General features: G+C 37.4%; 1 protein-coding gene across 1 annotated transcript in view; it reads left to right on the plus strand.

The window, feature by feature from the left end:
• Positions 1 to 27236, plus strand: part of LUZP2 (leucine zipper protein 2) — a gene marked incomplete at both ends in the record, with an annotated part of 417062 nt that overhangs the window by 337970 nt on the left and 51856 nt on the right. The window contains 2 exons of the mRNA XM_081314356.1: positions 7170 to 7244; positions 7831 to 7995. Of these exons, the coding sequence (XP_081170482.1) occupies positions 7170 to 7244; positions 7831 to 7995 (240 nt within the window). The remainder of the gene's footprint in view (positions 1 to 7169; positions 7245 to 7830; positions 7996 to 27236) is intronic.

A 27236-nucleotide genomic window follows, 5' to 3' on the forward strand; every position in this document is an offset into this window, starting at 1 on the left:
CTGGGCAGTGGTTTGATGATCTGGGAGGGGGCTCGCCAACTATTGTCCCCCTGTCATGGTCCGATCATCACCTCCTGCAGTTGGTCTTCTGCTATGCCATCCCCCGCTGCTGGGCTGCAGAACCGACCAGGTGGTTCCGCCCCAGGTGCCTAATGGATCCGGAATGGTTCCAGACAGCACTTAGGTCTATACCTATCCCCCTCACTCACAGCCCAGCCGATGTCTTGGTGGATGCCTGGGAAAGGGCTGCCACCGAGGTGCTCGACCGTGTTGTACCCTTGCGACCCCTGACCCGGCACAGATCCCGGTGGGATCCATGGTTTTCTGTGGAGCTCCGGGAGATGAAGTGTCAGAGACGAGGTCTAGAGAGCTGTTGGAGATCCAGCCAGTCTGAGTCTGACCAATTGCGGTTAAGAACCTTTACAAGGTCTTATCTCGTGGCAATGAGGACAGCGAAGTGTAATTACTTCGCTGCCCTCATTGCGTCTGCAGATAATCGCCCGGCATGCCCTGTTTAGGGTGACTCGCTCCCTCCTTAATCAGGAGGTGAGGGAGGAGCCCTTGCAGGGGCAGGCCGAGGAGTTTAGATATCATCTGATGGACAAAATCGCGCAGATTTGAGCCGGTTTGGATTCTGACTGGGCAGAGACTGACGGGGAGGAATCAAGCGGTCTAGAGAATGTTACCTGGAGTGAATTCAATCCTGTGACCCCAGATGAGGTGGACAGGATCATGAGGAGACTGAGTTCCGCCATGTGTTTATTGGACCCGTGCCCCTCCTGGCTGGTATATGCAGCCCGGGAGCAGACACAAGGCTGGTTCCAGGCAGTAATAACTGCTTCTTTGAGGGAGGGTATCTTTCCTGCCGCCTTGAAGGAGGCAGTGGTGAGGCCCCTCCTCAAGAAGCCTGCCCTGGACCTGGCTATTTTGAACAACTATCGTCCGGTCTCCAACCTTCTCTTTCTTGCGAAGGTGGTTGAGAGCATGGTGGCACTTCAGCTCCCTCTGTTCCTGGAGGAAACTGATTATCTGGACCCATACCAATCGGGTTTCAGGCCTGGGTACAGCATGGAGACGGCATTGGTTGTGCTGGTGAATGATCTCTGGCGGGCTCGGGACAGGGGTTGTTCTTCTGTCCTAATCCTATTATACCTTTCAGCAGCTTTTGATACCATCGACCATGGTATCCTACTGCGGCGTCTCAGGGGGTTGGGAGTGGGGGGCACTGTTTTACAGTGGTTCTCCTCCTACCTCCTGGGCCGCTCACAGTCGGTGTTGACGGGAGGGCAGAGGTCCGCCCCGAGGCCTCTCATTTGTGGAGTTCCTCAGGGGTCGGTCCTCTCTCCCCTCTTGTTCAACATCTATATGAAGCCGCTGGGTGAGCTCATTCGTGGTTTCGGGGTGGGGTATCATCAGTATGCTGATGATACCCAGCTTTTTCTTTCCACCCCAAACCAATCCAGTGATACCCTCGACGTGATGTCATGTTGCCTGGAGGCAGTCCGGGTTTGGATGGGGAGAAACAGGCTTCGTCTCAATCCTGCCAAGACTGAGTGGCTGTGCATACCGGCATCTCAGACTAACCAATCCTTTCCATCGTTAACTATGGGGGGTGAGGTGTTACCCCCTGTTGATGGGGCCCGCAACTTGGGCATCCTCCTGTATTCACGGCTCAGTTTGGAAGATCATATAGGAACCGTGGCCAGGGGGGCTTTTGCCCAGGTTTGCCTGGTGCGCCAATTACAGCCCTATGTGGACCGAGTTGCACTACGCACAGTCACCCATGCGCTTGTGACCTCCCAGCTAGACTACTGCAATGCTCTCTACATGGGGCTGCCCTTGAGGACCACCCGGAGGCTTCAGCTGGTGTAGAATGCAGCCACGTGAGTTGTGATGGGAGTCTCCCGATATTCCCATGTAACATCTCTTCTCCGTGAGCTGCATTGGCTTCCAGTTGCCCTCCAGGTGAGATTCAAGGTGCTGGTGATGACCTATAAAGCCCTAAATGGCATGGACCCGGATTATCTGAGGGAGCACCTGCTGCCAGCGTCAATTTCCCATTGTCCTGTGCGCTCCCACAGGGAGGGCCTCCTCAGGGTACCGCTGGTCAAGGATTGCTGACGGGCGATCCCCAGGGGGAGGGCGTTCTCTGTGGGCACGCCTGCCCTATGGAATCAACTGCCAACGGAACTCCAGACTGCCCCCGACCTGCGTTCATTTCGCTGGGACCTAAAAACCTGGCTCTTTGAGCTATCTGGTCTGGACTGAGGAGTTTTAATGTTTTTAAATTGTGATTTTAATTTTTGGGGGCTAGACTTAATTTAATTTAATTTTAATTTTATATTGTATTGTTTTTAAATTTTGCCTTGTAAACTGCCCTGAGTTCTTCAGGAGTAGGGCGGTATATAAACCAAATAAATAAATAAATAAATAAATAAATAAATAAATAAATAAATAAATAAATAAATAAATAAATAAGCAATTGACTCAAATTTACCTATTCAAAAGGGAATTTATGATTAATCCAAGCCAGACTCATCTTTATATATTGACTAGTACATGCTTCATTGACCTAAGCACCATAATGTATAAAATCAGTAATTTGTATTTTTCCCCTTACAACTCAACAGCCTTGAAAGAGAATTCAGGAATAAAGGTTGCCATAATCTAGTGATTTTTTTTATTTATTTATTTTAAAAGGTTGATGTTTTAAACATGGTCTATATCTAAATGACCAATCTGTTCAACCAAATAGCTTTTCACTACAAGAATGCAAGTAAAGTGGTTATAAAAGTAAAGTGGTAGCAAGATTGATATTACCACCCTTTTGATTCAATGGTCTGTGAACAAATGGGATTTGTGCAAGATATTCAGACACTAGCCTCAATCACTTAAATTAAATTGTGGATTAAAATGTATAAATGTGCACAGCACTAGGTTAATTACTAACTATGAAGTAAGATTAAATTATAAATAGAACAATGTTTACCTCCACACCAAAATTGATCTGCTATTTACAAAGGAGTAAAACAGTTTAAATTATGTTAGGTTTATTATTTCTGGCTTAGAAAGAAGGCAAAGGGCAATCAGAAGTAATCACACACATATACAACGTTTATTTAAAACAACTTTTGCTTGTATGTATAACTGGCTTAAATTAGAGGAAGCCTTGGATTATGTAATTATAAAATTACATGGCAGAGTAAACCAAACTGCCTAGGAAATTATAAAATGATTTTATAAGTATGACAGATGTTTAAGAAAAGAAAAATGTAATGAAAGCTTTGGATGTTTTGAAAGCAAGAGAATTATGAAATTCACCTTATTTTACTGAACTCTGTTCAAACTTCCCTAGTATGATATTCTCTAAATATGTGTGACTAAATTGCAAAGCCAGTGCAATCCATATATGGTGCACCAATTCATAGCACTAAATGGAGCAAACTTATCAGCAGTTAAAAATTCAAACATGTAACAATAAAATCCCTGCAATCCTGCTGATTGCCTAAATGACCAATATTGCATAGTTCATACAATTGAAAGCAATCATTTAGAACACAGAATAATAGAGTTGAAAGTACCTTGGAAGTGGTCTAGTTCAACCCCATGCTCAAGCAGGAGAACCTATACCATTTCAGACAAATAATTGTCCAGTCTCTTTTTGAAAGCCTCCAGTGATTAAGCACCCAAAACCTCTGAAAGTGAAGCTATCCCATTGGTTAATTGTTCTAACCATTAGGAATTTTCTCCTTAGTCTAGGTTGCTTCTCTCCTAGGTTAGTTCACATCCATTGTTTCTTGTCTTTCCTTTTGGTGCTTTAGAAAATAGTTTAACCTTTGGTAGTCAAACTATTTAAGCCATTGGGTGAAACCACTTGGTCAGGAATCCAAAGGAAAACATTTCTGAAAGAAGAACATCTAGCCACCGTTTAAATATATCCAGTGAAGAGATCCCACCATCTTTTGGGAAAACTGATTCCACCATTAAACTATTCTTACTGCTATCAAGCTATTTCTATTACTTAATCAGAATATGCCCTTTTGTAATTTAAAGGCATTTGTTCGTGTCTTGCATTCTAGAATGACAAAGAACAGTTTTTGAATTTCATCTGCACTATAGCATTTTAGATAAAGAGTTCTATTGCATCCAAACTTTATTCAATTAGTCTTGATATTCTTTATTGTCCTTCTGTGAACCTGTTTATTATCTGATGGTGTGAAAACTAGACATTCAAACAATGTTGGTGGTGAGGGCTGACTACAATATCATAAAATGTAATTTTTACTCCCATGTTTTTTTCCAGCTACATTACACTTAGTCACCCCTGTAATACACTTATTCTGAGATCTTTTTTTTTTCACTGATACTGTTACAAACCTAGGTATCCCCCATTCAAAATATATGCATGAGATATATGCAGAGTTTTTTTTTCTCTGTCAACTTTGATACTTTTATGTTCAGCTCATTTTTCTAATCTATTAGGAATGCTTTGAATTTTATTTCAACCTTCTAGGTTGCTAGCTACAGATCCAATTTTATGTCGTCTCTAAATCTGATAAAAATGATCTCCCCCAGTTTAGCAAATACAAAAAAATGTTAAAGTATATACCTATATGCATGAATAGACTCATCATCAACATCATAGCTGAACTATCATCCTCTTTTTTTTTCAATTTACCTTTCCTATTGGAACTGAAGCTAAAGTTGGACACTTCTGTACTTTATCTAGAACATTCTGGTTTATGTAAAATTGTACATCTGGACACTTGCCACAAATGCAATCCTAAAATTATATAAAACTGCTCACCAGGAATGTTTTAAATTCTTATCTCAATTCTTATGTGAACAAATTCAAATAGTTAATTAGTGTTCTAGTATATGTATGTAGAAATTCAGAAATTATTCATGTTTCATTTTTTCCAACTATTCTGCAGCAAACAAAAGCAACATCTCAGATTTTACTTGACTCTTCATTCTGATTTTCATTTCTGAAATCTGCCAACTGAGCTATAAAAAAATTACGTAAAGTTACATTTTAGTCAAGTTAGTCCAGATTTGCATGGTTTGAGAGCAGCTATAATGTACGCCTGGACTATGGTTAATTCTTTGGGTCCTAGGTCCTTAGGCCTGTACCAAGCAGTTGAATTTTGCCCCAACAAGGACCCTGGAGGCCACAGATGCAGTGCAGTTCCTCTAGTTCACTCAATGATGAGACACAATTCTCCTCAACAAAGTATGTTACATCTGAAGCTTCTTGTCCAGTTCTCCTAGTTGCTAGAAAACTGGATGAGAGGCTCAGAGTAATATAAGGCAAAGAAAAGTGTTAACTTCACTTTATTTTAAAAACTGGCCAGGGAATCATATTGCTTTATCAAGCAGCTATCAAGAGGTGCTGTGCACAAATTTTCATTAAATGAAGCATCCCTTAATAGTTTTGCACTATTACCCAAGAATTTAACTTTTCCCTTAACTGTCTTAATTTACTTTCCATATCTGTAGAAGGATTCCAAATTAGTTTTATATTTATTTTGCTTTGAATGTTTTGTTAATTGTGGTAGAAGGTAAGGCATTCCAGTTTTTTTTATTCCATCCACTGGCTTATCATAATAGCACATTAAAATGTAAAGGATGAAACTGTCTCTTGCTATAATTTTATAAAGGAAATATGAAAGTCAGACATCTGGATGGTGGCAACTTTGGGAAAAATTAGCAATGAACTCTAGTAATTGCTTGTTTGGCAATGTTTAGCGAAGAGCCCTAAATGCAATGTCCTTTATGTCTTGTGAGATAAAACCTTGCAAAGCAATTCATATGCTAAAAATGTCCAGTGCTGTATAAAAATTTCTTATAGCCAACATAACCATCTGGTCCACTATCATTTTCCCACTCCTTTTACATAAAGATTAGACATAACCATAAAATTATTTAAATTTGGGAATAAAGGCAGTTATCTACCGATCACTGTGGTAGTGATATTTATTTAAAAAAATAGCAGTAGTACCCAGATTCTCTTTCATATACGGTAGTTAAAAATGGATGGATTGTAGATGATCTAAGTGTTCTTGTTGCTGGAGTAATAGTTAACCAATTTCAAAGCATAGGTTTCTAGTCCTAATGACACTAAGCTCAAACAAGGAACATTGCTCTATTTATTATAAGGAATGGCTATATTGGTGTTATTGTCAATGATGCATTTGATTCACTAATTCAGAAGTTGCTAATTATATAGGGTCCTCTCTTATATCTGGATTTTTTTTTGCATGCTCAATCATGTGCAATTTCATTCCATACTTAGTAATGTTGCCTTGATATCAGGGAACAGAATGTTCTCCTGTCAGTTTTGCCCCAAAGGGCAGATTTTCCACAACCCATTTGAAAACATGGTGTGTTGCCATAAATCTTCTATAAAATGACTGGCCAACTGAAATAGCAGTTGTTTCATACTCACAGGACAACCAGAAATGTTGCAAGGCATGCAAAGCAGCTGATTATACAAAATGAAATCACTATCTGGTAGCAAAGACCAAAATGTATGGGGTGAAGAAAAAGTTGTGAAATAATTAACATACCTGTTACAAAATGAGAAGAGGTATCAGAGAAAGAAAAGCCACAGGAATTCTTTATTTTTCCTTTTTCAAATTATGACTCCTAATTGGTTTTCTCCGTGCAAGATTCTAATATATGGCTAAGAATAAAATAGGGAGACTCATGATGCAGCATACAGAAAAAGTTAAGCAAAAACTTAGGATCTTTCAGTTCTTTTGTTTAAGAAAAAGAATGGAGAAAAGTTGTCTTCTCACATGTAATTGAATTGTAGTTTTTTTACATGAATAAAATACTTTCCATTGATCCAGGGCTATGAAAGCATTATCACATATGTGTTTCAATGAAATTTCTAAATATTTAAACACAAGATGGAATATTTTCTGGTCCCTCAAAATTGATAATAAAATAGTCATCAGAACGAGATTTTAAAATCTTCCTTTTTACATCTTTCCTCCACACTCCTCAATATTCCCTAAAGAAACTATTTACATTGTCAAGATTTTTCCCCAATGTTTGATCTATTTTAGTTACCTTATTCTTCTTCCAGATATTTTAGATGAGCTTAGTGTGTGAAAAATTGGTTCATAATTTATATTAGCTAATTTGTTTTTAATTTCCCACAGGCACAGCAGCTTACAGACTTGGAACAAAAACTAGCAATTGCAAGGGAAGAATTAGAAAAAGCAGCTCTTGACAAAGTAAGTAGTCTTCTCAGTATATCTTTTAGCTCTATTAATAAGCAGCTTTTGGGCAGCCTAATTTAGAACTAAAAATCTTATTATTGTAAAAACATGACCATAATTTTGATTTTACATGTAATGAATGTTTCTTTTGAAAAGTGAAAGCTGCCATGTCGAGTCCAAACATCCCATTAAGCCATTATTTCTTTCATCTATGCAGTATTGAAAAAGATACCATGAGCTGATTCATAGTGAACACTAAATTATAAATTGTGGGTTTTTAAATCACATGCTAAGCCAAAAGCAAACTAACCATATTATGGTTCAAGGTGGTGAGTTACTCCCACCAATTTGTCTGACCACGTCTAGCTAATCCAATGTTGTTTGCAACAGTTATCATACTATGCCCTTCCCTTCCCAAGGAGTGGTTTCTGGGCAGCTGAGGTGAGGAACAACATATTTTTATCTATTATTCTCGGTCTCAATTTTCCTTAAATGCATTGTATCTGGTCATTTATTTGGTGAAATTGGTTTGGTTGAAATTAGGATTTCTTTTAAAGCCTGAATAAATTATTCCTTATAATCACATGATATTTCCTCCCAGGAATCACAGCTGAAAGCTCTGAAGGAGACTGTACAACTATGCCTCTCATCGGTTTTACACACTCAGTCTCCTCCTGCCAATATAATACCTTCAAGAACAATGGACAGACAAACATCTTCTTTTACAAATGGTTCAAAAGCTCCATTTCAAGTGACAAACCCCAAGGTATCCAGCTTTGTTTTGTTTGTTTTTTAATGAAAATTTGGCTCAAAATTCTACCAAAATAAAACTGAAACTTTATTAAAACAGCAGAAATTTTAAAGGCAGTACTAAAACTAACTTTATTTTCACTAAGTTTTGTTTGTTTAAATAAGATTTGGGGTATTTATTGTCTGCTACATATATCTCATTTACTATATATATAGTACATTATAGAAATGTACTGCAACAGTAAATAATTGCTTCTATACTATTCCATTTATCGATTCAATAAAGTTTCTTCTCAGTTAGACGCATCTCCTGGTGACCTCATATTACCAAACAGCCATGTTGTTTGTTTCCACACTAGTGCTTTCTTCCAAATTCTTTGTTTATTTATCTTGTTTACTTCCAAATCTAGGCTTTTGCCCTTTTGCCCTGAAAGTCTCAGCTAGGAAATTTCCATTCATGTAATTTCGAGGAATTCCCCTGCTTAAATTCTGAGTCCAGAAAAGGTCATAGCTATAAATTCAGATCCTATTCCTTGTGCTTATTGGAAGAAAAAAAGTATTATCCAGAAAAAGGTTAGCTGTTAATGGTTGCCATTAAAATGGCACATGTTGCCCCTGACACAATTCTGTTGTATTACTGTCCACAGAGTTTTGTCCGCTGAGCTTGGTTGTTTTCTTGCACACATTTCATCACCCAAACTAGGCAATATCATCAGTGCACTAATGATGTTACCTGGTTTGGGTAATGAAACATATGCAAGAAAACTATCAAGCTCAGAGAGTAATAATGACCCCTCATTTCAACCATGAGCTACAAATATTCTCCATTATTTTGATTTTTTTTTATTACCCCATAAGCTGGCAGTCACTTTAAATGGTGTTTTAATATACAGTCAGAACAATAAAATGCCATTCGTGTATCGTGACTATAGCTGGACATGGTTTCCAAACTAGGATAATTGTGATTGCTGTGTCAATATGCAATTGATAATTTTATGCTAAGCAGTATGCTTCAGCCATGATGTATAGGCACTTTTAGAGTTGTTTTCTATTTCCAAACTCAATTTATTTACCCAAGTACTTTGTGCACATATAGAGTCCAGCAAAAGTTATCTTAGCCATCAGATTATTTCAGAAAGCTTTATTCCCACTGTTATACACTTCTGATTGTTGTCCTGTGTCACAGACATACTTTTGTAGGAGAGTTCAGGCATCATTACTTCCCTCCCATACAAATATATTCAAATAACTCCTAATTAAACTATGGTTTTCTACCGATAATGTGCCTGAACATATGGAGTTAGTGTGATGGACCAATGGCACTGAACCTTTTCTCATCAATAGGAACTTTGGTCATGTAAGTATTCTGACTTACTTGAATATGTCCCAGTTATGTAGAGGTATTTATTGTCATCTTTCATTCTAATGGTAGGAGGGGGTCTCTCTACAGGTAATGCTTGACTTACAATATTTTGTTTAGCGACTTATTTCATATGAAGTTACAATGGAACTGAAAAAAGTGACTTATGACTGTTTCTCACACTTGGGTCCATTGCAGCATCCCCTTGGTCACATGATCCAAATTCAGACACTTGGTGACTGGCTCATATTTATGAAGTTTGCAGTGTCCCAGGATTATGTGATTACACTTTGTGATATTCTGACCAGCAAAATCAATAGGAAAGCCAGATTCATTTAACAACTGTGTTGCTGACTTAACAACTGCAGTGATTCAATTAACATCTGTGGCATGAAAGATTTTAAAATGGGGCAACTGTCTTGCTTAGCAATAGAAATTTTGGGCTCAATTGTGGTCATAAGTAAAGGACTACATCTATCATCTATCTATCTATCTATCTATCTATCTATCATCTATTATCTATTTATCTATCTCTATAGATCTATCTATCTATCATCTATCTATCTATCTATCTATCTATCTATCTATCTATCTATCTATCTATCTATCTATCTATCTATCTATCTATCTACCTATCTATCCATCTATATCTATAGATCTAACTATCTAACTATCATCATAATCTATCATGTATCTATCATCTATTTATCCATCTGTGTGTCTATCATCTTTATGTCTAACTTTGTGCAAATTATTCCTGATTATCTTGTGCAGCACCTATGACATGTTTCTTTCCTCAGCAGTCAGAGCTGAACTTTCTTAAACAGAAGTACTTCATTAATTTTACACAGTCAGTCCCCTACTATTAAAGATGAATCGGCAAGAAGGTCTGCAATAGGCCACTGTGCAACATTTTGCTAATAAGGCCAGCAATGTTCACTCAAAATTTAACTCTTCATAGGTGGGACTGAAGTGGTAGCAGAGGCAATGTCATTTTCTGAAACCTGGGATTCCTTTTGGTAGATTCTGATGAAGTAGATAGGAGGTTTTCTAGGCTACTTCAGGATATTGGGGTGGTGCATCCTCTCTTGAAAAAGACTTCCCTGAATCTCTCAGACAACTATTATCCTAAGTCTATCCCTTACTCCCTTTTTAGGGAATATGGTTGATGAGGTGATAGAGAGAGGGTGTGATGTAGTGAGTAATGTGCTGAACCAGGAGCAAGAAAACTCGGCTTCTAGTTTTCTTGTAGGCATGGAAATCAATTCAGTGATCGTGGGCCAATTACTCCCTCTGAGCCCTAAATAGGGATGAACAAAATATGGCTAAAAAACAAACTCCTCTTCACATTATGCATTGATAAGCTTTTTTCATAAGAACTAGGCAAGCACACCTTAAAACCAGCAGACTCTACAATTAGGCAAAACAAATATGAAGAGAAACAATAACAACATTTCTGAGGAATTGGTGAGGCCTCAATTACATTCCAAGGCATTTGATAGAAGCATAATTGATCATTCTAATAAATTATCCCTGTCAGAATCTAAATGTGGGAACTGTATGCTGCCTGATCTTATCTCCTAGCTGCAAGGTATTGGGCAAATCATACTGGGCATGATTTACAGCGAGTTTGCTCTTTCCTAAGGGGATAAGCACTAGTTGGTGACAGTGGAGTAGAATGGCAACAATAATGCATGCTTTTATACTGTCCAGTTAGACTATTGAATTTACATACTCTTGACTTTGAAAACTGCTCAGAACTGGTGGCTGAGAGCCACTATAGTATGTAATACATTACACCTATGCTAACCAGTTTCAAAGTGCTGGTTTTAAGTCCATCACTACTCCTGAGTAGAATTTCCTCATCCAATGTATTTGTTCTAGTTGGGGATGGTTCTTGTACCTATAAAAAAGTGACCTGACTGGAGACCATGAGGCAAAGCTTTTCCATAGCAGGACCCTGTTTCAAGCCTGTGCTTAAAGATCTGCTTTATGCCTCACCCAGCATCATTTCATATGGCAGATAAAATGGAATTCTTCTGCAGGGCTTTTCAAAGTTCATATTGCCTTCTTCAATTGGTGTTGGCAACAATTACTTTTATCCATCAATTTTTGTCGTGAATGCCGTTTCGTGGTTGTGTAGTTGTGGATTTTAGAATTGGTGATATTTATAAACATGATACATGGATCAAAAAGTCATCTCTTTTAAACAATCCATCTGAGAAGGAAGTATCCCAAACAACTTCTCATGTAAATTGGACAGAATATATTTAGTTATAAGGTTCTTAATAAGGTGGAGATTGTGGCCGGTTAAACATACAAAATTCAAGGCTGTTTCTATAGAAAAACAGAAAATAGTAACTTCAGCCTTCCATCTCATTTGGTATATAGTGTACCTAAAGGAGAGTTATTTGGCCTTTGACTATTTCAGTTATGTCTAGAATCTAAATGCTACAGCAGCAATAAATTATTATTAGTAGTATTATCCTTATTATTACTATTAGTATATACACAACAATGTGAAATCACAATTGTCAGTACTTAGGGTTGATTGTCATTTGCATCAAGATTTTCCCAACAATTTAAGATGATGTAAAGTATCAGCGTAGTGTATATGCAGATCCAACAGTTTGGCCTTTTGTAATTGACTGACTGCATTGTAAATTTTATTTATTTTATTACATTTATATATTTATTGCACTTTATTACATTTATATATTTATATTAAATATAAGCTGTCCAAGAAAAGATGCCTTTTGAAATTGACCGGGGGTAATTTTATCAATGCCAGTGGTTTTTAAGTGGTGCTCCAGATGTTTTGGGATTGCATCCAGGATGCTTATTGCTATTGGTACTATCTATGCCTTCTTTTGGCAAAGTTTTTCAAAAATGTTTTTTGTCCCTTTTAAGCAAGGTCTGTTCTCAACAATGTCTCCTAGATTCATTTCAAAATGTCTCCTTAGGCAGCATTTCTGAAACACCATTGTAGACTTTCTCTCCAGGGTTCAGAATAATCAATAGATTGTAATTCACAACACGTTCATTCAATATTTTTCACTGAGAAATGTGATTGCTTGCGAGATATTGCTGACACTAGACCATGTCATGAATGTATCTGGGGAAAAAATGGGTCATGAATTTGCTGCTTTCTTCGTAGAGATCTTATTGTAAATATATATTACTCATAGTTACAGTTTTTGAAGTCTGCTACTGTACTGTTGTACTTGTTCTCAGTGAGAAATGATCCAGGTCTGAATTATACTCATCATGACCAAATTATATTATTGAACTATTATACTATATTATGATACTGAAAAAGACTATAAGGTATAAACTGGTTGAAAAAAAACAACCCTTGAAATGATACTATCTGTGAAGCAAGTCAATCTAGTTGCTGCTTATCAAAGTAGCAAGATTGACATTTATAATGGTCCCGGTCATATTTTTAAAACTGCACTTATCAATTCATTTTTAGGGAAAAAGAAAACCAAAATGATTAAACTAAAGAATGGAATAGTTCTTTATATGTCTAAAGTTAGCTTTTAAAATAACCAATTCCTAATATGATCTTATGAAAAAGATAACAGGATAACTGCTTGCAAGTCCAAACCCTTGCTCAAGTAGGAAATCTATACCATTTCAGACAAATGATTGGCCAATCTCTTTTTAAAAACCTCCAGTATTTTCACTCCTGGAACAACTTTTTGCTCCAAACATCATTAATAGTACACTCACTGTTTCTTGCAAAAGAATTGGACTGACTAGATCAGTAATTGCCATCTGAAATAAAGGATTATATTAGTTACTTTCAATTTATTAAGAACTGCATATCATCAACATAGAGAGCAGTCTGAACTAAGCAGTTAAAATGATAGGAGGAGCTACTTAAAAGGAACACATTCACTTTATATTTAACTTTGTTAAATTTCCATGACTAGCCTATTTGTTTGTTTGTTTGTTTACTGTAATTTTTAAAAAATGATATCTTTTAATGATGTAGAGTGTAGAAACTGGAAAGCTACAATGCTGTTTTTGTCTTAAGGGAACCTGTTCTTTTATCATTTAATGCAGTTCTCCAATACGTGCATGGACATTTCCTATAAAGTTTTTTTCTCTCTCTCTCTCTTCAGAAAAGGATCTTTCTACCTTCTTTTCAGAGTATTGATTACATGCACAATTAAATTTTAAAAATAGAAAAGTCATATCCCCCCAAAAATTAAAAATACAAACAGGTAGGAGCAACAGAAAAAGAAGAAAAAGTTTTAGAATTTCTTTTGTTGGTAGTTATGAACTGTCTTACTGCTCTGGAGTGCTGTTGCTTGATTATTAAACATTTCTCCATCCTTTTGAAACTTTCCTGTTTATACCCCATTTTTTATCTGAAAAAGTTCCAGACAAAGAGCTTCTTAATGATGTCTTTAGGATATCATTAAAATATGGGAAATGAAAGATGGTACTACTCTTTTAGAGTTTTTTTGGGGGATAAATAAAGAGATGGTACTGTTGCTTGATTATTAAACATTTCTCCATCCTTTTGAAACTTTCCTGTTTATACCCCTTTTTTCTATCTGAAAAACTTCCAGACAAAGAGCTTCTTAATGATGTCTTTAGGACATCATTAAAATATGGGAAATGAAAGATGGTACTACTCTTTTAGAGGTTTTTTTGGGATAAATAAAGAGATGGTACAGTTGAATTGATACTGTTGTGGCAGTTTTACATTTTGGGAGGAAAAACAACTAAATAGCAAGCAACTAAATGAAAATTAAAGTAAATGCAGGAAAAACATCAGTGGACATCACTAATCTATATGATCAGTGTGGAATGTTATCTCAGTTCAGTCCTTATTACTGCTAAATAATTGATCTGCTCTATTGTCATTACCTTTGGAAGATCTGGAATAATCTCTATTTGTTCTCGAAATTGCAATCTATTTTTCAAATAAATCATTTTTGTTTGCTAAAAATGGAACTGCTGCTGATCATTTCATTTATCATAATATCCCAATTTAAATTCAGGTTTTGATCTTTTGTTCAGAACATTCTTCTCTACAGAAAAGAAAAGACAATATAAATTTAATTATTGGGCTGGGAACTTGTCTCACGTAAAGTACAAATCTCAAACTCTCTTAATGTGTATACTTTTTTTTTAAAATCTCCATATAACAGTCCTTAGTGAAACATGTCAAAATCTCTTTTTTCTTAAAAAAAAATGGCAAAATTTCCAAGCTGTTGTTATGAAACTCTGTCAGTAAGGTTTCCCACATCTAATAGATAATACCATTTGTGATGAGGAATTGCTTTTAAGATGTATTTTGTCCCTGTAGAGATATGGTAAGCCCCAATTCAGAGGTAAGCTTTTGGCAGAATATTGTTCTGAGATAGATAGATACAGTGCTTTTTTTGTAAAAGAAAAAGGTGCCGGAACTCACACATGTCATACAACCCGCCTTGCCTACCCTACAAGGTTTCATCCAAAAAAGGTGCCAGAACTCCATTCTGAGCGTTCTATGACAAAAAAAGCCCTGGATAGATAGATAGATGTTTTGGTAAGAAGAGGCCAAAGTTCTGTGAATGTATATAGAATATATATCATTTATATATTTTGTATATATAAACAAAACAAAACTGAAACTTAAAAAAAGATAATCCTGAAACCAAATCTAGGAATTTATCTATCAAACAGAGGCCTCTGAGGTTTTTGTTTTCTCCTTTGTTAAAACAGCTGCTGTCTATTTTTTTTAATGTTTCTAATAAATATTAAGAAGACGAATATACATGTGCTAACAAGCCAGGATTAAAAACAAACACATATTTCTTTCAAAGAACTGTGAGTTGTACAATATGCAACTTGTTTTGCTCCTTCCTGCCCCCATCATACCTTCTGGCTCCAGTTCCAGAGATAGATGCCACAGAATTAGACTGTATCTGAGGCTGAAACAGGGATTGACCTATGGAGAGGAGAATGTCCTCAATAAATAAATACATTTAAAATTGGGTGAGGACTAATAAGGCTAAAACAGAACTTGCCCTCCTTAACTTTTAAGCCTTCCTTTTTTTCTGCAAGATTCTTCATGAATCTCATTTTGTTATGTGAATTTGCTGTGTGGATTAGGTTAATTTAGTTGTCAATTGCATTGTTTGAAAATAGTTTTTTGAAGTCATCATAGACTATTTCAAATATCTGTGCATTTTGTATACAGTTTGACTGTAGCATGCCATTCTTTGATTTCCCTAAAGAGGACCTTGATTCAATTGTTCTTAGTTATTTATTTATTTTAACAATTATTCTGGAAGCACTTTCACAGAAAGCATTATTCTTTGGAAAGAATAACACATATTTCACAAATGAAAAATTATGGAAACAATGATTATCCAGCAGCTAGATTTTGCAATCATGATAGCTAATGCCAATATTGATCAGCATTTGCTTTCTTAAAGCAGCTGACAAGTAAATCTATTGAACTTTGAGACCACGTGAATGCCATATAATTTTGTTTACTCTAGGTCACATAGTAGGAAATTATTCCAGAAGATTCTCTACCAGTGAGTAGCTCAGATTTTCTTTTCTTACAGGATCAAATACAAGAACTGTCTTCAGCACTGAGTCATTGAATGGAAATTTTTTCTTCATATTTAGCAAGATATTAAGATGAACCACTTTAACTCAGTTCCTGGAAACTTCAAATTAATTATTATTATCTAGTTGCTTTATAAACAAAGATGCAGCAAAATATATCAATCATGTTCTAATTTCTAATATAGGCCATGTTCTAATTTCTGAAAATCTTCCTATGGTTTTATCATCTTTATTTCAAAATGATATGTTTAATACAGCTACCCAGCTTGATAAAGCTACTCAGTATGAATAGTTTAATAAAGCATCTTAGAAGATCCATGTATTATAGTGCAGTTTTTGGATTTAAAAATCCTTTATACTTAAAGGTTCTTCTGCTTGCATTAAAAAAAAATCAGGCCAGGGGGTACCTGTGGCCAGGAAAACCTTTGCACAGATTCATCATCTAGTGTGCCAAATATATTCTTTCCTGGATTATGAATCACTTCTTATAGTCACTGAGACACTAATCACCACGCAGGTGGACTACTGCAAGGTGTTATACATGAGGATGTCCTTGAAGGTCATTAAGAGTTACAGCAAGTCCAGAATGCACTGGTGCAAGCAGTTTTGAGCACACCACGATAGCACCTCTGCTACATGAGCAGATTTTACTAGAGTTAGTAGTTACCAGTGAACTTATGTGTGTATTTCAAGAAGCCGATTATCACTTATAAAGCTTTTCTGGAAGACCACCCAAGGGTTTGAACCGTCCAGATTTTTCAGTTCTTTACACAAGTCTTGAAACTGTGGCTTTCTACCTCCAGTTCTGGGGTATTCTGGTGGGATGGATGCCCACCCAGATTTTACTATGTTGGTTTCTATGTCATACATTCCACCATCCTGGTTATTTTGTTTTTGTTGTTTCAGTTTTTGATACTGCAGTTATTTTTAACTTATACACCAGCCAGAGCTATTGCTGAGTAAAATCAAATCAACAAACTTATGTTCCAAATTAATTTTCTATCATAAAAGGACATCAAAACTGGTAGGATGGCAACATAAATGACTCTTCTTTCTCTGATATAATTTATGAATATTCACTAGAAATAAACATGAAATATCTTAATTGCATTAAGCAAGTAAACTTTTTCAATTTGACTCTGGATTGTACATCCAGGCATTATAACTGAAATGTATTGAATTCTTGGCCACAAAAATGCAGAAAACATTGTTCATCATTGAAGGATTGCTTTATCCTGCAGTATTTAAGAAATAACTTAGAGCAGGCATGTCAAACTGCCAGCCCATGGGCCGGATGTGTCACGCCAAAACCGCACCCACCCCATTGCCGGAAATGGAGAAAAAGTCCCGATACGTCACAAGACATCATGTGATGTTGCAAGTTTGACATGCCTGACTTAGAGATATGAACTATTATCCTGAAATTTCTAATGGTACATATGTGTGTATTGATTCCTCTCTGAATGCCTTAGCAGAAACCATAAATTTTCTAATGATCAGTGGAAAGCTAATGTAATAAGTCTTCTCCACCAGTATTTGGGAAAAAAAACCCCTGACCTTCAAAAGTTACCACAAAGAAGATAATGAAAATTTAAATTTAAATGAAAACTATCACTTGAAGTTTAAACAAGGTTTTCTCTTAACATTAATTAGAATAATGAGTAGTTAATATTTGCTACCCTAGGGCAATTCATTTCAGCTTATGATTAATTATATTATTATTGATCATTGCACAGTCAGTCAGATGTTCCGACTGGATTTGGCATTTTTGTCTACCTATCGAGTCTTTACTAAGGACCTGAGATAGGCAGATGTAGATGTTTGATGATATACAGATATAGTTGCAGGAAGGAAGTTGTTCCCAGTAAAGCAACCTTTTGCATTTCTCCCAGCCCTTTTTTTTTAAAACAAACTTCTCTGTGGTTTAGTAAGCTAGCATTAGAGGGCATAGGAATAGAATAATGGTAATCTGTTGTATTCCATTTTACGAACCACATATTCCAGTCAATAGTCCACCATGATTGAGTATGTGATCTCAGATGTGGCACCAGATTACCCTGGTACCTTGTCCTGGGTTTGAGGTCCACATTAAACTGACAGTCAGGAACAGTGCAGGATTTTATATTATTCATTATAGCCATGAATTTTCCAAGCTGATAATTATCCCCATGGGGCAACTGGCCACATAGCTTTCTGTGATGACCCCGGCCACAGCACAGAGGCAATGCAGTCAGCTGGCAATTCAAACTGCCCTTTAATTGCTCCAAATTTTCCCAAAATGTTCCCACATTTCTGGCAAGCCTCAAAACAAAGGAAGACACACACACATCTTCAGCCGCCTCTGGCTGCAAATAGTTTCACACACAGTCTGATTAGAAGAGTAATTTACTCAAGGCCACGGAGATAACAAGGAATGACACATACATCCAAAATCTAACGGGTCTGTGGAAATACAAGCTTGCCTGAGCAGTTTCAAAAGAGAAGCCAAAATACAGTCCGAGGTCTTTGAATATCCAAGTAGCATTGTCAGTCAATCCAATGGTCAGAGATTCTGGGTTTCCAAGCAGAAATCACAACACCGAATGAGATCAGCAACAACACACAAAACTCCAAGGAATCAGTGTTTGTTCCCGACAAATGCCTCTCCCTACAGTGTCTCCTTAAGTCTCAGTCTCCAGGTGTACCTTGTGGAGAGGGGCGGGACACTGTCCTCCCGAGTAGTTGAGCCTGCCTGCGTTGTTCCCTCCTTCTCTCCACTCTCTGTGCTCTAGGATCAAGAGGGGGTGGCCCTTGCTCATTGCCTGAACTCTGTCTCTCCTGTTCATCCTGTCCCAATCCTGAAAGGCCCTGGCCTGTCTCTGCCTGCTCTTCCCCACATTCCTCTGAAGCCACAGCACCTCTCCCTCAACCTCCATAGGGTCCCATTCCAGCTCATTTTCCTCATCAGATTCAGGCTCCGACGGAGGCATGGCAGCTTTCAATGTCTTTCATTAGGGATGGCCACCAGAATTGTATCTTTACTAGGTGGAGGGTTTTCATGAATCCAAAGTGTCCAGCTAGCTTTGAGTCATGGCAGAGTTGCATGAATTTTAATCTCTGGATTGTGGGGATGTATAATTTTCACCCTGCCCATGGCAGACTATTGTTCATTGAACAGAGATGTTTGTGGCTAAGGAACCACTCATCCTTCTCTAGAGCTTGCCTGAATTCAGTGTTTGCTGTGCTGTCCAGGTGGGGTAGGTTGTTTGCTTGCACCCTTGTGGTAACAGGGGCAGCTAGTTGTTTCATGGTCAGCAATGATTTGACCACTTTGGCTTCTGTGCTGTTGTGCTGTTGTATTGTGGCATTATTGACAGGGTGTCTGCCAGGAAGTTCCCCCCACCCAGGCAAATACCAGAGGATAAAATTGAATCAATGGAAGTGTGGAACCCATCAGGCTTGTTTAGGGACCAGCTTCCTAGGGGTTATTAATGCTTTGAGGTTTTTGTGGTCAGTCTATACTTGGAAAAAAAAATGTTCCCTTCTAGGAAGTGTCTCCAAGTGAGGAGGGGCCTGCACAAAGTATGCCTGCTTCTCCCAGACTGCCCACCTCTGCTGGGTCTCTGTGAGTTTCTTTGGGGTGTAGGCGCAAGGTTGCATCTGGCCTTCCTGGTTTTCCTGGAACAGCACCAACACCACCGCTACGTCACTGGCATCAGCCTGGATGACAAACAGTTTTTCTGGATCTGGGTGTTTGATCATCGGCTCCTTGGAAAAATAGTCTTTTTAGTTTTTCAAAAGCTGCCTGGCATTCCATAATCCACGTCAATGGCTGGCTGGGTTTTGGCTTGTCCTCCCCTTTCGTTTTCAGCAAGTTAGTAATGGGGAGTGTGATCTGTGCGAAAGAGGGGATGAATTCCCGATAGAAGTTAGTGAACCCCAGGAAACTTTGCAGCTGCTTTGGGATGCATGGCAGTGCCCACTCCAGTACAGCTCACACTTTTTTCTGGGTCATTTCTACCCCTTTGTGGGAGATACAGTAGCCTAAATAATCGATCTTTTCTTTATGGAACTTGTATTTTGAAAGCTTGTTGTAGAGCTTGGCTGCACAGAACTTATTCAGAACTGCTCCAACTAATTTGACAGGCTCAGCTTTCATTTTGGTGTAGATTAAAATGTCATTCAAATACACCAAAACCCCTTTATACAGGAGCTCATGGAGGACCTCGTTAACCAGCACTGTGACTCTACAACATCTCCTTTATTAAAATACAGAAGGAAGGAAGAACAAAGTGAAACAAATTGCATAATTCTTTGCAGACAACTTTGCAGACAACTTTGGCTGGTTCTGTTTCTACTTAAATTCCATAGCTGTGCAGGAGATAGAGATATGCTTTAGTAACCACTTGTCCCATTCCCTTTGTTTCGTTTCAGCTTATAAATCTTGAAGATGTGGACCTCTTGAGTATTTGAATGATGAGAACCACAACTAACAAAATACTTGATTCTTATCACTTCTGGCAAATTCAATTGGTCAGGGTGGGACTGCTCCATGGTTAAGGGTAGTGTTCAATACATTCTTGAGGGAAAAATGTGGTCCCAATACCTAAATAACTGTATTAAAGAAACCATATTTCAAATCAAGTAGCCTGGAAAAGATTATCAAGAAGACACAACCTTTCAGTTTCAGATACATTCAAATGAAAGTGGTTTTCTGGATCCATTTTAATCAGGCTTTCTATAGAAAATGGTTCTGAAACTGCTTAATAGGTAGCATATGAGGGATATTGTATGGGCCAAACTGATTTTCCTAAATTTCACAACATTACCAATGTTGACTGCATGGCAAAATTAGAACATGGGCCATTATTTTAAAGTGGTTCTAGTTCTTTTTGCCAGGCTATATCCAGATAAATTACTTTATCTAGGCACTGATCTTTGATGTCTCATAATTCTTGTCTTCCATTTGAGGCTTTAGAATGGGGAATCATTGGTATTCCAATTATTTATTTTATTTATTTATTTTATTATATTTGTATACCGCCCTTCTATTATATCTAGATCTGTTACTCATTACCAACCAATTGTAAGGAAGTGATCAGTTTAATAATAATCTGAAAAGAGCTAGAACAAGGTAAAATAAAATGCAAGCAAGATAGTGGTACTATTAGCCAATAGGAAATTAAAAATTCAGAATTTCAGTTCCTCCTAGTTTGGACAAGACTGTCTTCTGCTTGAAAGATCAGTCTGGGGATGTTGCTTCAACCTTACTAGTTACTAGATTTATAGATAGCAGCTGGGGCCAGGCATATTTTAACATATTTATATCTGATGTTACAGCCTGTTTTGCTTAGTATAATGCTTTGAACTTGGGGCTAGCATATTTGAAATTGGTGCAAAATACAGTAGTTACCCTGCAAAATGATGCAAGGAAACGGATGGTATATGCCCCTTCTTAAAGATCTGTATTGATTTCCTGTTGGTTAGCTTGCATAATTTCATGTATTGATATTGATATAGGTTCTTAGATTGCCGGGGACAGTGATGTTCTGTATCAATTACAGGTATGAATAATGTAAGGCATACAGTCAGTGGTGGGATTCAAAACCTGAACAACCGGTTCTATTATGTGATGTAGGCCTGGGCCTCTGATGCCTAGAATTGGCTTCCAGAAGTGGCATCATGCACTTCCAGTGGACCGTTCTAGGCCTGGGAGGCCTCCTCCAGGCCTCCGATGCCTAGAACAGACTTCCAGAAGTGGAATCATGCACTTCCAGTGGGCTGTTCTAAGCCTGGGAGGTCTCCGAGGCCTAGACTGGACTTCCAGAAGCCAGCCAGTTCTCCAAATTCAGGTAAATTTAGCTACCGGTTCTCCCGAACCGGCATGAACCAGCTGAATCCCACCACTGTATACAGTAAATATTCCAGGCTTCTTTGTCTCTGGTGTCTTACTGTACATAACAAGCCCCAAACTATATAATTCCTAGGACTAATATTCCTGGTAAGAACTGAGGAAGCCAGGAAAATGATATGACTGCCAGCCACAGAGAGTTTTTCAGTCATTTCAATATTTTCAGAAGCAACTGAGTTATAAACCTTGTCTATGGCTATTTGTGCTATCAGGGAAAAGGAAAGGAAAGAAGGAGATGCAGTGATACTCCATGGGGCAGAATTTTGACAGCCCAGGGCCAAACTGATTAAGACTTAGGCTGGCCAAGCATGAGCAAGTCAGCTTGCTTTGGGGACTTTCCATTTCAAATTTTGGACTAGTTGACATCCTGAGCTTGACAGCTGAAATGACCTTGCTTTATAAAATGTTTCCTATGTTCATTTTTCATGATCTGTGATTCTTGACAGACTTCAGGAATGCAACATGAGTCTTATTCTGTTTATATTTGTTGAAGGAGCAGCGTGTTTATATGCATCGTCAAAAGGCAGCAAGACTTCTACCTATTCTGTAAAAACAACCAAATTGGATTTCCAAAATTGTGACAATGTCACACAGCTGATTTTATTTCAATTCCTAAAAATCTATTACTCTTGCAGAAGACTCTAGGAACTAATCAGAAGCAACATTTTTGGAATTATTATGTGTTATATTAGCACATAATATATTAATATAAAGACATTATATATAATATGTTAACAGTATTGCTTCGGATGTGTCTGAATAGAAATACAGAGGCATGCAGGTGTACATACATCTTGCTAGATAGTTCATGTATGTCCTTTTGACTCCTTGACATATCTTTGTAGTTTTCTTGGCAAAAGTTTTGGAAGTCACTGCCTCCAAGTGTCAGATAAAGATCTGGGGTCCCTCCTTTTTATTTTTAAAATGAGTGTTCATGATAGCATTTATGGAGGGGAAGGAGCTTTTTTTATCACAGAGTTTCTAACATAATACTAAATCAGACCATATGGGCATTTCTACAAGAATTAGAGAGTGTCTGTTGTGCACTCTGAACACAAATATCCCACTTTCTCTTTGGTAATGTTTGCCCATTTGGTCACAGATGCAATTGCTGCCAATGGGTAAGAATTTTCTTTGGCATACTTATGGTGTGTGGTGTGTGTGTGTGTGTGTAAAAGAGAGATAGGGAGAAAGATGAAAGCAAAATTGTCATTCTCCATCCTTAGGAGTATGGGTTTTCTTTTTCTTTTTCAGGTGCATTCAGTCAAAATGGAAAGTAGAGGGGAGACAGTTGAGTATCCTGCTACAGACTTCCATCACACACATTGAGTTAGAGTTGCTTTGAAGATTATCAGTTTTACTTCAAGGCTGAAGAGTTAACAGGGAACAAAGAACGTAAACAAAAGCAGAGGCTTGCCTGCAGAGTTTGCTTTGAAATAGAGCATAATTATAGGTATTTTTGGTTTTTTGCAGAAGACAAAAATAAAGTTCTTAGTCTCCTCCTTTCTTCTGTAAACATTATTTTGTCATTGTCAGAGAAAAAAAATCTACCATTATAGATTTCTCTTTCAGTAAGACAATAATAATCATAAGCTATGATTTCACATTTTTGTGTAAATAATAATAATAATAATAATAATAATAATAATAATAATAATAATAATAATAATAATAATAATAATATATTAAACTTGTATGCCACCTAACTTTCAGTTACTCGGGACAGCTCACAACAATCAAAGAAATTACAATAATACTTATAAAACATTTACAAAACTATGTTAAGCAAGTATCTATGGAGATTCTCAGTCATGCAGAGCATGGTTGTCGTAAAGGTGCTTTTTCCAAAAGGAAAAACGTTTTGTTTCTCATCCAAGAAGTTACTTCAGAACTGTAGAAGCTTCTTGGATGATAAGTGAAACATTTTCAAAGAAAAACAAAACCAAACCAAACCAGAAAGCCCAGTTGCCTTTTGGAAAAAAGCACCTTTGAGACTATGTTAAGCGAGCACAATAAAGTGAGGGGTTTCAATTTTCCTTACCAAAGGGCCGAGTGAAGAATCAGGGCTTTGTAGTTCTTCTAACAACAGCAAAGTAGGGACATCTACATCTCTGGGGACATTCCAGAAAATAGGCACTGCTACAAAGAAGGCTCACTTCTGCAGTCCTGAGAGATGACAGTGTTTAATAAAAGGAACTCAGAGCACGCCAACCCTGCAAGATTGAATTGGCTAGACAAATGTTAAAGGAGATGAGCAGTTTTTTTTTAAAGTAACCAGGTCTTATAACATGCAGGGTTTTATACGTAACAACCAGCTTCTTCAATTGTACACAGAAGCAAACCAACCACCATTTCAGCTCCCTTGCCTTAAAGGGGATTTCATCATAATTCTTGAAATTTTGATTGCTATTGCTGTGATGAAAACTAGAATTTAAAATAGAATTGAGCAGACTTTCTAAATCTGATATCTGCCAGATATTTTTGGGAAGGCTGTAGTGGGGTAAGACATCTTCAAACTTTATGCTGTGTTTGGAAAATGTATGAATATATTTTATATGTATGATGTGGAATTGCACTACTGAACTTATTTTGCCATTTAAAAACACACACACATACAAAAACCAATAGATAACTTTATTCCAAATTTTAAATGTTATTTTGTCATTTATCTGTGAATTGAACAAATCTCCTTTTCAATATCCCAGTTTTTTCTATTGTACATCAACATTTGAGTAAGTGTCATTGTCTGGATATTACTAGCCTAAGTAACTATTATTAGGGTGTGTTACTGTATACATGGGGACATGATAGCTCAGCTGTTAAAGATACTGAGCTTGCCAGTTGCTGAAAGCCAGGGTTTGAGACCCAAGCATCATACAACAAGGTGAGCCCCTGTTATTTGCACTAGCTCCTACCCACTTAACAGTTTGAAAGCATGCAAATGCAAGTAGATAATTAGATATCACTTTGGTGGGAGGGTAACAGTGTTCCATGTACCATGGCATATAGCTATGCTGGTCAAATGACCACGGAAGTGTTTTGGGGCAACAGTTGTTCTCTTGGCTAAAAGGCAGAGATGAGCACTGTCCTCTAAGAGTTGGACAAAACTGAACAGGGGGAACCTTTACTTTTACTATATGCATGTACAATAATATTATTTTCTGCATTCTTTGAAATTTATAACAGCCACCAGTCAAAATACATCTGGGTTATTTTTGTTGTTCTGGAAGAGAGAGAGAGAGAGAGAGAGAGGGAGGGAGGGAGGGAGGGAGGGAGGGAGGGAGGGAGGGAGGGAGGGAGGCAGAGAGAGAGAGAGAGATCATATACCAAGATGATTTACAAACCTCTGAAAAGTATATTACAGTGGAAAGGGGCCATATCTTTAATGGCACAAATGTCAGTAGGGCAATAGGGAGTTCTTTAGCTGGGCAATAAAGCATCAGATTGGCTGACATATTCAGTGACCTATCTAACCAGATTTAAAGGGAGAATGAAAAAAATATTACAAAAAGCCCTTTGGCATTTCTTCTGCAGTTTCTACTTTATTATTTTTTCTTGGTTTGGGGACCACATACATTGCGATAGGGAAAGGCAACACTATGATATAATTACATATTATATTGAAATTTTCATATTTGTTTTTGGAATAAGAGACTGAGCAAAATGAGTAAGAAAGTGGCTTCAGATTTTCATATACAGCTTCTTTCCTAAATATTAAAAAAATAAAAATAATCAGAGTGAGGAGATTTATGTTTAGCCAATTGCTTAGGAATAAATAGATCTGAAATACAATTATCCTCCATTCATGCACAACTGTCCGCACTCCCATAAATATGCTTGGGACCTGAAAGTTAAGATGTCCTTCTAAAAATCTGTTATTTATGAAATTTATCCTGAAGAATTGTATCAATTGCAATTGCAGTTGATATCCCTAGGTGTTAAATGGTATCTAATATATGAGAAGAAGTAAAGATACTTTACAATTTGCCTTTTATATTGCAAGGAATGTATTTATCTGAAAGCACACTATTTAAGAACTGCAACCACAAAACTCCTTAATCTTTTATGATCAAATTCTACTAAAAAATCAGTCAGAAACAGTGGTGGGATTCAGCTAGTTTGCACCAGTTCAGCAGAACCAGTAGCTAATTTGTTGTTGTCCAGGCCCAGAATAGACTTCCAGAAGCAGCATCGACACAGAGAACTGGTTGTTCAGATATCTGAATCTCACCACTGGTCAGAAAGGTGTTAAATACATTGATCTACTCCAATCTGTCTCACAAGAACAGTAGCATGGCAACAATTAGCTTTGATCAAAGGTGTTAATGTGATTAAGTAAAGCAACATAATAATAATAATAATAATAATAATAATAATAATAATAATAATAATAATAATAATAATAATAATAATAATAATAATAATAATAATGTTCTCCAGTCCCCTAATCATCTTTGTTGCTCTTCTCTGTACTCTTTCTAGAGTCTCAACATCTTTTTTACATCGTAATGACCAAAACTGGATGCAGTATTGTAAAGTGGTATTAATACTTCACATGATCTTGATTCTATCCCTCTGTTAATGCAGCCTAGCACTGGGTAGAACCTTACTTTTTTCACCATTGAATTTCATTTTGTTAGATAGTGCCCAATGTTCAAGTCTGTCAAGATCCTTCTGTATCTTAAGCCTATATTCTAGAGTGTTGGCTATTCCTGCCAGCTTGGTGTCGTCTGCAAATTGGATGAGTTCCCCATCTATCCCCTCGTCCAAATCATTGATGAAGATGTTGAAGAGCACTGGGTCCGGAACAGAGCCCTGTGGCACCCCACTACACACTTCCCTCCATGTAAATGCAGTTCCATTGAGGACCACACGCCAAGTATGGCCGGTCAGCCAGCTATGAATCAATCTGGTGGTGATGCTGTCTAACCCACATTTTTCTATCTTACCAAGTAGTAGCTTGTGATCTACTTCATCAAATGCCTTACTGAAGTGGAGCTCCCACGTCTTTATAGTGTCCCATCATTTTCTCCAGGGTGCTATTTTATGTTGGGACAAATCACCAACATTACTCTTGGTTTTCTATGGGATAAAAAGTAATTACAGGTAGTCATAGTGAGGCAGAAGTGAAGTCTACAAGTCTTAAAGTTGCTGAAGTTGGAGAACCCTGTTCTAAAGTAATCCTCAATCCCGTGTTGTAACCATCATAAATCTTCAATTCTGAGACTCTTCACTGTCTTCTGAACAAGTGGTCCCCTGCATCATAACTGGTCCTGTAGTGTATCATCATCTTCATTTGTGAATAATAACATTCATTACAGGCTGAATGGAGCTTGCAGTACGAATGGAGACCAGCCTTCCTTTTCATATTGTATCATCACAGATGGCACTCTACTTAGGAAAATGCCTGAATCATTAGCTAAATTGC

The sequence above is a fragment of the Vipera berus genome, assembly GCF_964194415.1.
Source record: "Vipera berus genome assembly, chromosome: 1".
NCBI lineage: Eukaryota > Metazoa > Chordata > Lepidosauria > Squamata > Viperidae > Vipera > Vipera berus.